At 39.0% G+C, this 15,081-nt stretch overlaps 1 protein-coding gene across 1 annotated transcript in view; it reads right to left on the minus strand.

Moving 5' to 3' along the window:
- Window positions 1–14,907, minus strand: part of LOC130915836 (potassium/sodium hyperpolarization-activated cyclic nucleotide-gated channel 3-like) — a 72,595-nt gene extending 57,688 nt beyond the window's left edge. The window contains exons 1-3 of the mRNA XM_057835957.1: window positions 14,275–14,907; window positions 3,483–3,906; window positions 1,599–1,760 (exon numbers count right to left, since the gene is read on the minus strand). Of these exons, the coding sequence (XP_057691940.1) occupies window positions 1,599–1,760; window positions 3,483–3,906; window positions 14,275–14,903 (1,215 nt within the window). The 5' untranslated portion in view covers window positions 14,904–14,907. The remainder of the gene's footprint in view (window positions 1–1,598; window positions 1,761–3,482; window positions 3,907–14,274) is intronic.
- Between the last annotated feature and the right edge of the window lie 174 nt (window positions 14,908–15,081).

Below are 15,081 nucleotides of genomic sequence, written 5' to 3' on the forward strand. Positions count from 1 at the left end.
TCTCTGGTGTCCTTCAACAGCTTTGGTCTTGGCCATAGTGGAGTTTGGAGTGTGACTGACAGATTGTGGACAGGTGTCTTTTATACCGATAATGAGTTAAAACAGGTGCCATTAATACAGGTAACGAGTGGAGCCTGGTTAGACCTCGTTAGAAGAAGTTGGACCATTTTGACAGCCAGAAATCTTGCTTGTTTGTAGGTGACCAAATACTTATTTTCCACTCTAATTTGGAAACAAATTATTTAAAAATAAAACTGTTGTTTTTCCAACATTCTGTCTCTCATGGTTGAGGTTTACCCATGTTGACAATTACAGGACTCGCTAATCTTTTCAAGTAGGAGAACTTGCACAATTTGTGGTTGACTAAATACTTATTTGCCCCACTGTAAGTTCATTTGACTTAGTTTAATTTGATCAAGTTCACAATATTAATTCAAGAATTCAGTCCCCAGGTTACGAACGAGTTCTGCTCCTCCGCTGGCGAAGTAACCCGAATTTCCGTGTAAGTAGGAAGTAACCCTTTAAGTACCCCTAAATACCCCCGAAATCTCAAAAATAACTATCCAAAAACATGTATTATGTGTCATTGTACCGTCCTCGCCAAGACGTTGGAGCTAAGTCCTAGCTAGACAGCGAGCTAAGCTGTAATCTTTCCATCCCCTCTCTCTCTCACTTGGCTGAATGACTTTTTCGTGTGATCAAATGTGCTTTTCCTCGTGTGTGCGTGTGTGCTCTTCTTCGTGTGCCCGAATACGTTCTTCTTCGTTTGTACATGTAGTACATGAAGTACTACTTGCTCTATGCTTCCTGCGTCAATATAAAAAGCAGCCATCACAACACAGAAGTCAACATTATAATCAAATACACATTTCACCAAAGGGCAGAACAGTCAGACTAATAAAGTGAAAATTTAGATACTCTGATGTTCAATAAGGTACTGTTTACGCGACTTTAGAAAAAATTTAATAAATCAAAGACTAGAGACAAAATGGCAGACGAGACTCCGGCGTTGTAAAGTCGAAATAACGTAAATCGGATAAATCGTAACCCAGGGACGACGTGTACTCTAAATAACAAGTTACTTAAGAGAGCCGAAGACTTTGCGTAGTCTACTGAAAATAAATCTTCCTATTAGGTATGCCAACTAATTTTTTTTTTTTTTACAGTGTGTGCACTCACAGAGTGCAGGCCACTGCATCGGCAAAGAAATGTAACTATTTGACGAAGCTGAAAAGCCATGTTGCAAACATTCTACTATCCTCATAAAGGTCGCAGGGTGCTGGAGCCTATCCCAGCTAAATGGGCAGTAGGCAAGGTACACCCTGAATTAGTCGCCAGTCAATTGCAGGGCACACACACACTCATACCTATTTGTAATTTTAATTCAATGAATAATACATTTTAAATAAATGTAACATTCATTGCAATTGGATGGGTGTACTTGCATCATTAAAATATATTGGCACTAAATTAGTGGTTAAATCTGTTCATATAAGAATTGACAATAATATCAAATATCGGCAATAAATTATGACATTACATCCAGAAAAATGTCTTTATCTGAAAATGCATCGATGTACAGGGCACAACTAACATACCACCATCTTGTTTCGAGTGACCCAGCAATCGGGAGGGAAGTCCTGCAGCATTGGAACCAGAAACTGCAGACAGCCATCCCAGTGACACAGCAGCAGCATCATTCCAATCAGATTCATGATACGCACCATGGCACTGGCCAGGTCATAGGTCATGTGGAAAACCTGATATACACACAGATTATCACCATTAATGGATGGGAAACAATGTGATGAATATCTCTTAGTAAATACCTCTCTGAAATTTAAATTATCACTCATGCAATGAGAGGATTTGCAAAATGGAGAATGTTCTGTGCTCTGTATACTGAAGGCTAGAGGTCCTATACCAGACCATAGTGCTCTTAATCTTCATCTTAATAGAACACAAAAGGCTATTTCAAATGTTGCGTAATAACCTGCCACCAATATTACTGGCTAACGGGTCTCAATTATATTACAGTATAAAGATTAAATTAATGGGAAAATTCATTCACTGCCTGTCCCTCCCATTTAAAATGGATCAGACGTCTATCGTCGTTAATGGCACTGAAATATGATCACTCGCTATACCATCCTTCCCAGGTCACAACAATTGGATATCTATTGCAATCAATGGAGCCCAGTGAGTGAACTTTATTACACTATAATGAAATTGCTTCCAAAATGTAGCTTAAAAAATTGATGACTGGGCGGACATGTAAACTTGAGGACATCCAACTATGATGAACATCAGGGAACATATTGGTAAAAGTAAAAATTTCCTTTGAGAATCTTTGGCAAAAGGTCAATTCGATACATATTTACATTTGATACAAAAACAATATCTTTAAAGACAACTGATTGATTCAGTTGAGGCATTTAGTTTCTTTATAAAGATTGTAAAAAAAAAAAAAAGATCTCAGGTAAAGTATGATATTGACAATAACATAATAAAAAGACTAATTTGCATGGCATTTGTCGGATTGGATCAGATTTTTTTTTAAACATATGCGGTAAAACAGTCTATTGTTTTACCACAATTGGTACAGAAGTACTGTAAGTGATGAACTTAAGTGCTACTACAGTACTTACATATTTTTTTACTATGCTGGCTATCTAGGCCAGGGGTCCCCAACCTATTCCACTAAGGCACACTGTGGGTGCAGGATTTCATTCTTACCAAACAAGATGACAACACTTTTTCCCCAATCTGGTGTTTTACAAGTGCAATCAGTTGATTGCAGTCAGGTGTGGCTTGTTTTAGCAGAAGCCTCATTGGTTCAACTGTCTCTGCTGGATCGGCTGGAACAAAAACCAGGACCCACAGTGTGCCTTGAGGACTGGGTTGAAAACCCCTGATCTAGGCACTGTATCAGCCCTCATTGAAAAATAGATACAAAACTGTGCTAATGATAAAAACAAAAGTTTATTTTTATTTTTTATAGGGACAGCTACGCAAACATAACAAAATGGATAGCAATTTTCAGGGTCATATGCAAGATGTTCAGTGTGATCATGAAGATACAATACTCCTGATATAAAGAACTTGTTTTGTCAAATACCTTGTGAACAATAGAACCATATACTGCACTGTATGTTACACACACTCGTTAGCAAAGCAGTTTGTGGGCAGGCAAAAAATCACCTAGATCCAAAGAAAAAAATTACAATTTTGAGGGGTTTTCCATTGTACTGTTATGTGCATAAATATTTAACTACTCATCATAAAACCTCAGACTTTCATTATTCTTTACCATTTTTGTAATGACTGAATGACTTCAATTAGAACCCAAAAGGCACTTTGAGATGTTAACCTAATATTGAACATACTGTATGTTTGACCATGTGAATATGAAATAGGCATTTTCAACTTACGTTTAGGGAGCCATTTCATTAATGTGCTACTGTAATTTGTATCAGATTTACCTCTTCCCACTGGTGGATGTAGCGGATGAGTCTGGAGAGGCGCAGCAGGCGTAGGAGACTGAGAATTTTGGTGAAGCGCACGATCCTCAGGGCTCTGGCTGTCTTGTAAAAATCAGAGTCAATGCGAGTCTCTACAATGAGAAAGATGTAGTCCACGGGTATGGAGGAGATGAAATCCACCACAAACCAGCCCTTCAGGTACTTGATCTTGATCTTCTGAGGGTCCAGGATAATCTCAGTGTTGTCTTCTTTGACAATGCCTGTACGAAAGTTGAGGACTAAGTCCATAAGGAAGAAGGTGTCTGAGACCACATTGAAAACGATCCAGGGTGGTGTGTGTTCATCTTTGAAGAAGGTGATGCCCACAGGAATGATGATGAGGTTTCCCACCATGAGAAGCAGCATGGTCAGATCCCAGTAGAATCTAAAATACACCAAAATAACAACATCTTTACACAGTACATACAAGTTTCAGTGAGTAAAAAATGAGTCCAACTGTTCTGGAACAGATGGGAAATTTCATGTTTTTAAATTTGTTAGAAGGGCTGACGACGTGCAAGGACTGGAAACAATTTGGTTGTCAATTGTGGAGCGTGAGAGCATGAAGGTACTTCCCACTTTTTGAGCTGTACAAATGTGAGGGGCAAGGATAAAATGAGGACACTAGCCACAACCAGACCAGATCATAAACTCTGAGAAGATGGCCCATAAAAAATTAGACATGATTGCCTTTTAAACGTCCTAAGCAGGGATGTTATATTTTTACCAAAGACAATTTGATTTAATTTATTTGAGCCTATGTGCTATGGCAGTCGTAAAGTTATTCCATACAATATCTTCACAATGTACCAAAGCAATTTTCATCACATACAATACAATCTACATTGAATGCAACAACTTATTACAGTACAAACAAATACACAACAATACATGGACAATACAAGGACACCCCAAGCACCCCAGATATGCAATTGTATTTAGTATTTATATAGGCCTATATGTACAGTATGTTGAGTTGATCACACCAATTTAACTTAAATTTCTTTTTCTTTGATTTAACATTTAATCCCAAACTCAACCAGATTTGATGGTGAGAATTAATAGATCTGGCAGTTTGAAAGTTAGATTTGACAGTTACAACTTCAAACATTTATGTGAAAGTATCTGAGGTGAGTTTATTTGTCTTTTTTTTTTTTTTTTTATTATATATATATATATATATACAGTCCCTGACAAAAGTTGTCGCTTATCCATTTTGTAGAAACAATTGCTAATGACCTGGCTTTTAATTATTCAATTGGTTTCAGAAATGGCTCATATGAATGCTAAGACCCTCCCAAATTGTGTTGAATGTACAAAAATATATTTGTTTCACTGAAAAAAGATTGATCATTTAATGAAGACATAGGTCAAATTTTGGCAAGACAAAAGTTTTGTCGCCTACAGGAAGTAGTGTGAAAATTGAACACAAAATGTACTTCAAATACAAGGTTATATAACATAAGCGAATGAAGTAATGGTGCAGTGAGATCCAAATTTAATATTTTGTATGACTTCCATGGGCTTCGGCAAGGATTCATACAATTTATTGATACAGTCATCTGGAACATCAAAGACAGCAGTCTTGCATGCCTCCCAGAGTTCATCAACATTCTTGGGTTTCGTCTTCCATGCTTCCTCTTTCATCCTACCCAAGACATGTTCAATGATGTTCATGTCTGGTGACTGGGCTGGCCAGTCCTGGAGGATCTTGATCTTCTTTGGCTTGACGAACTTTGAGGTAGAGATTGAAGTATGCGATGGAGCACCATCCTGCTGCAGAATTTGTCCCTTTTTATGGTTAGGAATGTAAGAGGCAGCTAAGATGTGTTGATATTTCATACTATTTATCTCTCAGGGTGCAGACAAAAAAAACGTGTGGCATACAGGCACACAGCCTGTCAAAAGGAAGGACGCTGGAAAAGTGGCAAAAGGGGGATTTTTCAGATGATTCTTCCATAGAATTACACCATAGTTGCCGCAAATATTGCAGGAGACCTACTGGAGCACGCATGGATCCGAGATTTACTCAGAAAACAGTGAACTTTGGTGGTTACGTCATTACCAAAATCATGGTCAGGGGTTACATCCAGTAGGGGGGGTGTGAGAGATCTGCAGGGTGGAAGGCAACATAAAAAGTCTGAAATATCAACAAATATTAGCTGCCTCTTACATTCCTAACCATAAAAAGGGACAAATTCTGCAGCAGGATGGTGCTCCATCGCATACTTCAATCTCTACCTCAAAGTTCCTCAAGGCAAAGAAGATCAACATCCTCCAGGACTGGCCAGCCCAGTCACCAGACATGAACATCATTGAGCATGTCTGGGGTAGGATGAAAGAGGGAGCATGGAAGACGAAACCCATGAATGTTTATCAACTCTGGGAGGCATGCCAGACTGCTTTCTTTGATATTCCTGATGACTTCATCAATGAATTGTATGAATCCTTGCCAAAGCCCATGGAAGTCATACAAAATATGAAATTTGGATCTCACAGCACCACAACTTAATTCTCTTATGTTATGTAACATATTTTTGTATTTGAAGTACATTTTTTGTTCAATTTTCACATTACTTTCTGTAGGCGACAAAACTTTTGTCTTGCCAAAATTTGACCTTTATGTCTTCATTAAATGATAAATCTTTTTTCAGTGAAACAAATATATTTTTGTACATTCAACATCATTTGGGAGGGTCTTGGCTTTCATATGAGCCATTTCTGAAACCAATTGAATAATTAAAAGTGAGGTTATTAGCAACTGTTTCTACAAAATGGATAAGCGACAAGACTTTTTTCAGGGACTGTATATGTAGGCTATATATATATTTTATTATTATCATTACATTTAGATATTGGGTGCAGGGGTCGCGTTAACTGAATATTTCCCGTCGTTGACCGATTTTTTAAAACGGTGACGGAAAAAACTGAAGTCCATCCGTCATTTTGACCGGTTGCAATTCACACCCCAGACCACAGGGTGGCGAGTGAGAATATTAATTAGCTATTGTCTCTCTTGATGCATGACGTCGTTGGCCTTACTCTGAAAAAATGTCAAGGCAACTGAGTGTCCGAAGTTTCTCCAAAAAGCCCCAAAACGACAATGGTGTTGATAAAAGGTGAAAAAACAGGGACTGCACAAGCGGGCACGCAATTCAAGTCCATGCGCACCAGGAGGAAAGTGTGAGACTACGTTCAGGCCACAGCAGGTGAACTGTTAATTTCATTGTTCCATATGCTACATATGGTAGGCTACCTACCTACTGGGGCCTCAGTGACGTTTCTTATTCTCGCTATATGATTATACAACTTTAACATTTGTTAATAATACGCTCTGTGTGTAGTATCATCCATCGCTTTTCCTTTTTAAATGGGCACTTATAAGCGAACGCAAGAAGTAACAACGGGAACATTTTTAAAGAGGCATTTCACGGGAGAGCATTTCGGCTCTTCGGCCAGTCATATAGCGAGAGCGAGTGGATAGTGAGGGGACCGCGCGCGGCTCTTAAGTGTCTCTGTCACGTGACTGTCGTAGCCGGTGTAGGCGCTTGAACCTACACCGGTAACGCACTCGGCCAAATGGACACAGAAGTACGGAAGGTGAATTATGCCAAACAAAGGGTCACCACAATGTCATTATCATCATTTTAAAAATTTAAGTGACGGGTAAAAATAGATTATGACCGGATTTTTATGACCCTGTCAGTCAAAATGACAGACAACGAAAAAGTCTAGCGCAACCTCTGATTGGGTGTCATCTCATTTTCCGGTTTTGGTGGAATGGCTCACATAATGTTTAACTTACTGTAATACTATCTGTATTAGCACCCGATATGGCTGTTTTTGGAGTGTCAGACAGTATCGCATTTGGTCACAAGATCGGATCCAAACCAGTAGTTGCATGCTTTCAGTACAATCGTGCATTTTGGCTGCTGTCATTCAAACCACTCGACATATCTGTCTGCTGAGTGAGACGACTAAGTAACTGACCATTGTGTAATATTCTTGAGGTGGTACCAGTATAGCTCGGTTTAATACAAAAAATACGATTTTTTTGCTTTACGTTTACTGGTTAAAAAAAAAAGAAAAATATGGGTATCAGATCAGCATCAAATCAGTATCGGCAAAATATCTTGAAAAAAATCAGATCAGATTGGAAGTTTAAAAAATTCAGCATTGGGACATACCTACTGCTGAGCGCCTTCATTCCATCAGCTATAAGCTACATTTGCAACTTCATCATTGACAATAACTTGGCCACATTTCTACACTACTAAGTGCAGTTAGTCATCAAGCGATGCTACAATCTGAAAAAATATATCTTCCCTCAAGTGTTATGTAATTTGAGTTATTTTATTTGTTATTTGGGCAAGAGCCTTGTTGCTCTGTGTAACTAGGCACAGCAAAACAGACAGCAAAGACAGTGTGGTTGCTGATGGCCATTCGCCATTTCGGAGCCTTATTTTATATACTTGCTGATATTTTTAATTCTTAAAAATTTGGCACATTTGGATAAGCGGCATGGAAAATGAATGAATGAATGTTAAATATCCAGATCTAGACCAATAGATTAGTTGGTAAAGCAGCAATCTAAATAAATCGATCAACACTGTCATCTTTAAATGTACTGTTTTGTTAAAAAGAATTGAAATGTCTGAAATGTTTAAGCAACAAAATTGTCAAAAACGTCATAATGGGTTTTTATTTTTTAATCGCTTTAGGGGTTTGTAACTGATTTTGTTAAATGTTTACATGATGTCGTATACCATGGTAGACTATGATAAATCGGCAAATATCATTGGCCAAAGAATTTATAACGTATCGCCATGACAAATGATTTTGGTGATTTGCAGCCTTAGTAAGTGCTTCTCTGTGGTGTGTCAAAGAGGCGCTTTTATTGGACATTACTGAAGTCAACTGTGATATACGGCAGATTGCGCTCATGTACAAAATAACCAACAACTCACATCACCGAAGATATACACTACCTGTCGTGCAGGATTGAGGCATGCAAAAAGAACCATAAAAGCCATTATGATTTGCTTATGAGAAAATATCGATTTCCACACCTGATTCAATGTTTAGGAATCACACCCGTCCTCTGCTGTCTGTTCCATCTGCAACAGCGTGACAAATTGATTTCGGTCATCATATCTACATCACTTTTGTTTTTACATGCTTCATTAAATACCTCCTTTAAGTCGCTGATGTATGAAGGACCTTTTGTAAAAGTCTATCACAGATCGCTACAAAGCACAGCAATAATCGGCCTGGCGTTTCTCAGCGGAGCCAAATTCCGACTGAACGCAATCTTGAGTGTGAGATTGCACACAATCCATTTCAGGGAACTAATTAACCTCGAATCGATCAGCCGGCAGCTTGTCACACCTGCACACCAGCAGTAAGCACAAATCAACAGCCTCTGAAGATGCACCCCACAGGCACTTGTGCCAAGTGAGAGCGCATTAACACACTGTATCCTCAATTCTAAGTTGTTTCCTGAGGGAAGAACTTTGATCAGTGGAGGATTCACTTTCAATGATTCTGTCACATGAACTGTGAGGGCTGGCAGTGAATCCTCATGTTTCGGTGCCATTGATAGTAATAGACGTCCAATCCGTTTTAAATGGAAGTGGCTGGCTGTGATTTGATTCAATGGCGGCCAATGTTAAGTGTTAACAAAATGAGAAATACTGTACTGTATTACAATAGAAACGTATTTTCTGTTTTATTTTAAATATATATATATATATATATATATATATAAATTAAAGATTTAAGATCATATTTACTGTATTTTGTTTTTCAGTAAAATAATTTGAAATTTAAGATTTAAAAAAAATATATTTACTGGGTTTTCCCCCTTTCTTCAAAAACCTGTATTTTTTTTTAAAATAAATAAATGTTTTGTATTTTTAAACTTAAAATGCATTTTTTAAAATTGTATTTTTTTAATTCAAAGAAATATGCATTAAAAAAAAATTTTTTTTGTTTTGTTTTTGCTTTTACAAAAAAAAAAAAAAGCAATTACACATGGTTTAAATGAATAAGGGAATTACTGTTCCCCCCCTCTTTTTTTTTTTTAAATAGAAAAAACATAAAAGAGAATATTTATTAATAACTAATCTATAGTGATAAACGTCCAAACCATTTTGATTGGAAGGGCTTGCAGCGATCGAATGATCCAAAAAAGTATTTGGACACTTCTGAGGTTAATAATGTCTCGTAATGATGTCAAAATAGTTGATTAGTCGATTAAGCACAGCAGCCCTAATATGCATTGCTCTCTTCATCTGCCTATTGTATCTGTGGTCACACAGTGGTCCTAATTGCTCATCCCCTCACTGGCTAAATCCACCGTTATCTCCTGGGAATCCATGCCATCTCCAGAAGTCAGCTCCCATCAGCCAGATGTTGAGTAGTTAGCATTACAGCTCTGCACACGTCACTGTGCTGCAGAATGTCAGAACAGCTGGACCACAAAAAAAGTGTGCAGGGGAAAGTGCATTATAACTGTCACCCTTTGCAGAGCCTCCTGTTGGCTCATCAGCTGACAGCGCACGCAGAACACGACCCACAAAGATCAGGCAACTAGTTGGTGCAATCTGCCACACGTCAAATAAAGATCGCAGTTGGGGGGACTACTCACCTCTCTGGAGAGGAATCTCGCACGATTTGGGTCAGGGTGCAACTCGGTTAAAGAGCACGAGAGCACAAAAGAGAGAGGAGTTACAAGCAAAGTGAACACAAAAAGGCTTAAAATTGTGAAAGGAGCTTAGATCAATGGGGACAGCTGAAAAAAGGGATCACATTTGTACTGGAGATACTTATCTCCTGTTGCCAGACCCCAGCTGAAACACAACAGCCTGCATGCAGCTCAGTGGCTTAACACACACCTGTACTGAGGCGTAGGTCCACCATCATATCAACGTGCCAGCGAATCTAAAGCATCTGCTGCTGAATCCACTGCAGTCGCAATAAAAACATCAGCCGCACTGTGGTTGCAGAAGGACAAAGCTGTTATGTGTGTGTGAGCGTTTACTACATCTGCATGTGAAGTTTCATCAAAATAACACTATTTTCTTATAATTTTCCGGATTTAAGTTTTTGTTGTTTTTTTTTTTTGTTTTTTTCATGGCATTTTTGTCTGGGAGACAAAATCGACTGGATGTCAATCGCTGTCATTGGCAGCCAATGAGTTCAAATGTAACACTTACCTTGCCCTATTACACCGTAGTCTTTACTTTCCTCCCTATTCAGTGCCTATCACCGTCAATGACATAGAATTGGGTAACGACGAAGCGCGGTTACACGGGTAGTGTAGTGGATTATATGTCTGCCTTGCTCTTCAGAAGTTAGGGGTTCAAAGCTTGGCTTTGCATTTTTTCTGATTTACTCAAAAGTGTCAATGGAAAAGAACACAGAGTGGAGCAAGACAGAGGCTCCGTTTTGTTCTGGAGTACCGTGAAAGAGTACAGTGAAAAATCTAGACGAACAAGGAGAGGGAAACGAAGTGTCAGAAAGCTTTTTCTCAGTGGCAAGTCATTAAAATTAGATTTTTTAAATATACCATAATTTTTGTTAATAGGATGGGTAAATCGACAATTTCATGATCATACAAAAGATATTTGCCGGCATTACAAAGTCTGCCAGGATTTGATTCCGTTCAATGCAAGGGCCTTGTATTGATTTAATGCGATATTATGTACACATTTGAAAGTTACATTTTATCTAAAGTCAATAAACAATACAGACAAGTTTACTGAGCGAAAATTGGGCGGCGCAATCTTTGACATTTTCTGCTACGGACTTTGGTTTAAAATGAACACCATGAATTGCAGTTAAAGTTGACAAGTTTTAAACTGCCAAAACAAACCAGAGGAACCCAGGGAATCTCCAAAAATGGATTCAGCTCAACGTACATGAGACTCCGGAATTTTCTGTGCTGTGCGATGTTGTGTGAACTACTGGAAGCGCCTATATATTACATATATATATATATATATATATGCGCATGGAAGTGGAATGTTTTAAACTGTGTCCAGCGCCTTAAATCAAAACCAGCAGCAGATGAAGGATTTGGTTTGCCTTTTTAACCCTAAAGGGTCTACCAAGATTGCATGTTTGTTCTTATCACTTCGGTGATCGCTCCTGGACAAAATTCTAACAATCTGTGCAGCCTGTGTTAACATGGGGTGTGGATTGAAATACCAGCCACTTGAGAGACCAAAATGCGGCGAAATTACAAATAATATTACAGTTGCCGAATGCATAAGGGCTGACACAGATTATGTTGTGAACACGAAATACTATAAGGTAATTTTCATCTGGTTATAGACAGATATGGTATTTTGAGCTCATTGCACCTGTACATGTTATTCTTTTTTATTGCAGATATTGATCGCGATAAACCTTTTGGGAAACAATTCGCTTTTTTTTTTTAATTTTTTTTTTTACGATTGGTCCAGGTGCAAAACAGGTCAATAAATCTCAATTAATAAAATTTTTAGAAAAATATTAACGAAGCTGGAGCATAAGTTGAGCATTCCATCATCAATGTATAGAATGCACGTAGTCTGTATATATGTCTACCAACGTAAGTATTGTTGTGACGCACATCAAGTTGTCTTCCCTTGCCTTACGTTTTCCACCTGTAAAGAAACGAACAAAAAACGTGCAACACTTGGATTTATGCATTCGGTGTAAAAAGCCCGTGTATGACTTGTAATAGATGACTGTTTTCCATTTCTGTATCATTGAAGCTAGTGCAAAGCTAATTATGTCTCAGTTGTGACGCATACACAGACCTGTAGTCAAACTGAACATAATCGTACCTGTGATTGCTTCGTAGTGGCACTGTCTTGGTTCCACATCTGTCTTTATGAACACAAAATTCCCATATTCATGTATTAGGATACATTCAACTGGATTCTTCAGAGATGTTCAGGTCCCTGATTACGTTTCCATCCCCTGCCATTAAATCAATAAAATACAAAACTATTTTGGTTGTGGTGACCCTGAGCCATTTATTCATGTTGTCCTCCCATGTCGTGATGATGGCAGATGAATGTGATATTTCCAAACTTTGTCTTTTTTGAGGAGTAGTGCCACTCCAGCTCTACTGTTACTTTGCGAGCAGAAATGCCAAAGTACCTCGGAAACAAGTCTGTAAAGCACTGCTGATATTTTTGACAATTTTGTTGCTGAAACATATCAGACATTTGAATGAAAACCCCCTTTTTTTAAAACACAAAAACAAAACAGCATATCTAAAAACAATGTAGATATTTGCTTTGCATTTTAATTTATCTCGATTAGATTTTGTTTAACCAATTGATACCGTTATTAGTGACATGAGTATATTAAAAATTCTGTTAAATAAATTCTTTAGCAATGCCTTAATTCCTTTGGACAATTTTCTTTCATTCCTTAATAGAGTGGTGCCAACAACTTTGACCATGTATTTAGCAATAGGGGATGCTGGCTCCTTAATGATCAACCTTCCATCCTTCACTTTTCTACAACTCAGCCTGCAAGAGTTGAAACTAGGTATTGGAGGAGCAACGGAAAGTACACATCGGTGATGCAGTGCAAATTTTTCAAACAGCTCACACGAATTGGCAGTCTGTTCTGAATTTGATCTAAAAACAGGACCGATCTCTGCAGGCCAATGTTTAGCTGGTAAACAATACTGGACTAAACTTTAGTATAAAAGTAACAAAGCGACAACAGTTACCTATTGTTTCATTTAAAATTTTGAAAAGGCTTTGTGGCTTGCGGTATAATCTTTTAATGGGTACACATGGATACTATTATGCACATCATAGAGCAAACAGCTGGGTGTCTTGAGCCCATTCCAGTTTCTTTTTCCGTCTATCTATGTCAGCATGCTGGAGGTGGCACCCGCCCCATCCACAACATCTCCACTCCATTAAACTAATTGTGCTGTAATAATCCTGCCTGATGTGGGCTGCTAATATCATGAATGGTCATGTTACCCTATTTTGATTACCCCATTTCAAAGCTCCGGCTGCATTCGCTCTAATCCACTGGTCTCACTAAACGATTTATATATATATATATATATATATTACATATATAAAGAAGTGTAATTCAGATGAGTGGAAAATACAGCAGCGACACACATTGGTGTGCAACAAAGAATGGTTCAGTTTCCAGGCGAGACATTAAAAAAGACATGTTAGGCAGAATGCTGTAAAACTTTGTTTGACACAAACAGACTGGTGACTAGTTACTTGCACCAGCATAAAATGACTAGATGCCAAACCAGAGTTAATCTAATGTGATTGTGAGTTGCTTTGTACGTTAATCAGCTCATTTAGCAGGCATGAAACAATTTTCCGTGAGAGCGGCCTGAGCAGGATATCCGATTAAGTCTTCAGTTGAGGGTCATTTACACATATTAGGCCATTTGTTTAGTCAATTTCATTAATGTGGCGCAATTAGTTTTTGCTCAGAGTTAAGAATTTGGAATTCTACCCTGTCGTATACATTTCATTTTGTTATATATTGTGATTGTGATGCAGAACAAAATTGTATTGAATCTTTCTACAAGATAACTAGATTTAGAACAGTGATGCGTCACCTATATTCAAAAATGAGTTAGCGCTCTCAGTCTTTTTGTCTTGAGATGAATTGTTGTATACTTTTTGTACCTGCTCTAATTTAATGTTAACATGAAAACCATTTGTAATTCCAAAAGGTTTGTACTATATTTTTCAGGGTGAGTTACCTAAAATCACTGTAAGGGTGTATAATCCAGAAACCCGCAGATTTGACGCGTTCCCTCTCGTGTTCCACGGCCCTCTCACTCCCCAACATCCGCAGAGAGAACTTGTTGACTCCGGGTTGGAGCATCGCCCCGAACTGCCGGTGCATAAATCCGGCTTGGTAAAGTCGCTCATCCTCGGGGATGATTTGCTCGCTCCCTTCCAACTTGATGAAACTCGTCTGGTCATAGAGGGACGCTTGTCCGGCCGCGCCGATATGACCTCCCGCTGCCGAGCCGCGCTCACCGGGGGAACTCTCATCCCCTCCACCGGCGTCCGCCTCGGGGATGAGACAGCGCTGCTCCGCTGGATCTGACCCGGCGGGATGGCGCCCGCCGACGGAGGAGATGCTGCCTCTGAAACGGCGACAGTCCCCATTCAAGTTGGTCTTACCGGCGGCGAGCCTGCTGGCCTCTTCGACGCTTCGGCAACTGCTGGTGGGGGACAGAGAGGACAAATGCCTCAGCAGAATACTTTTCCTCTTTGTGTCCTTGTCGCCGCTGTCCCCTTCGTCCACCACAAAAGGTCTTTGCCCAATATTTTGCGGCAAGCTGTAAAGCCGCTTGCGCATGGAAGACTGGAACCTTTCCATTTTGTTTACAGGATGAGAGCATACGGGCGGTAAATCACATCGTGCGTTTAAGGTTCTCCCCGAGCCAAAACAGCGACAGGACGGGTCGTTTTTGACACTTGGGACGTGCCTTTCTTTTCCGCGCCACCTCGGGTCCAAACATTGGAGATGCGTCAACAATCAAAGTCTGTCGTGTGTG

Source organism: Corythoichthys intestinalis, chromosome 5 (genome assembly GCF_030265065.1).
Source record: "Corythoichthys intestinalis isolate RoL2023-P3 chromosome 5, ASM3026506v1, whole genome shotgun sequence".
Lineage (NCBI taxonomy): Eukaryota > Metazoa > Chordata > Actinopteri > Syngnathiformes > Syngnathidae > Corythoichthys > Corythoichthys intestinalis.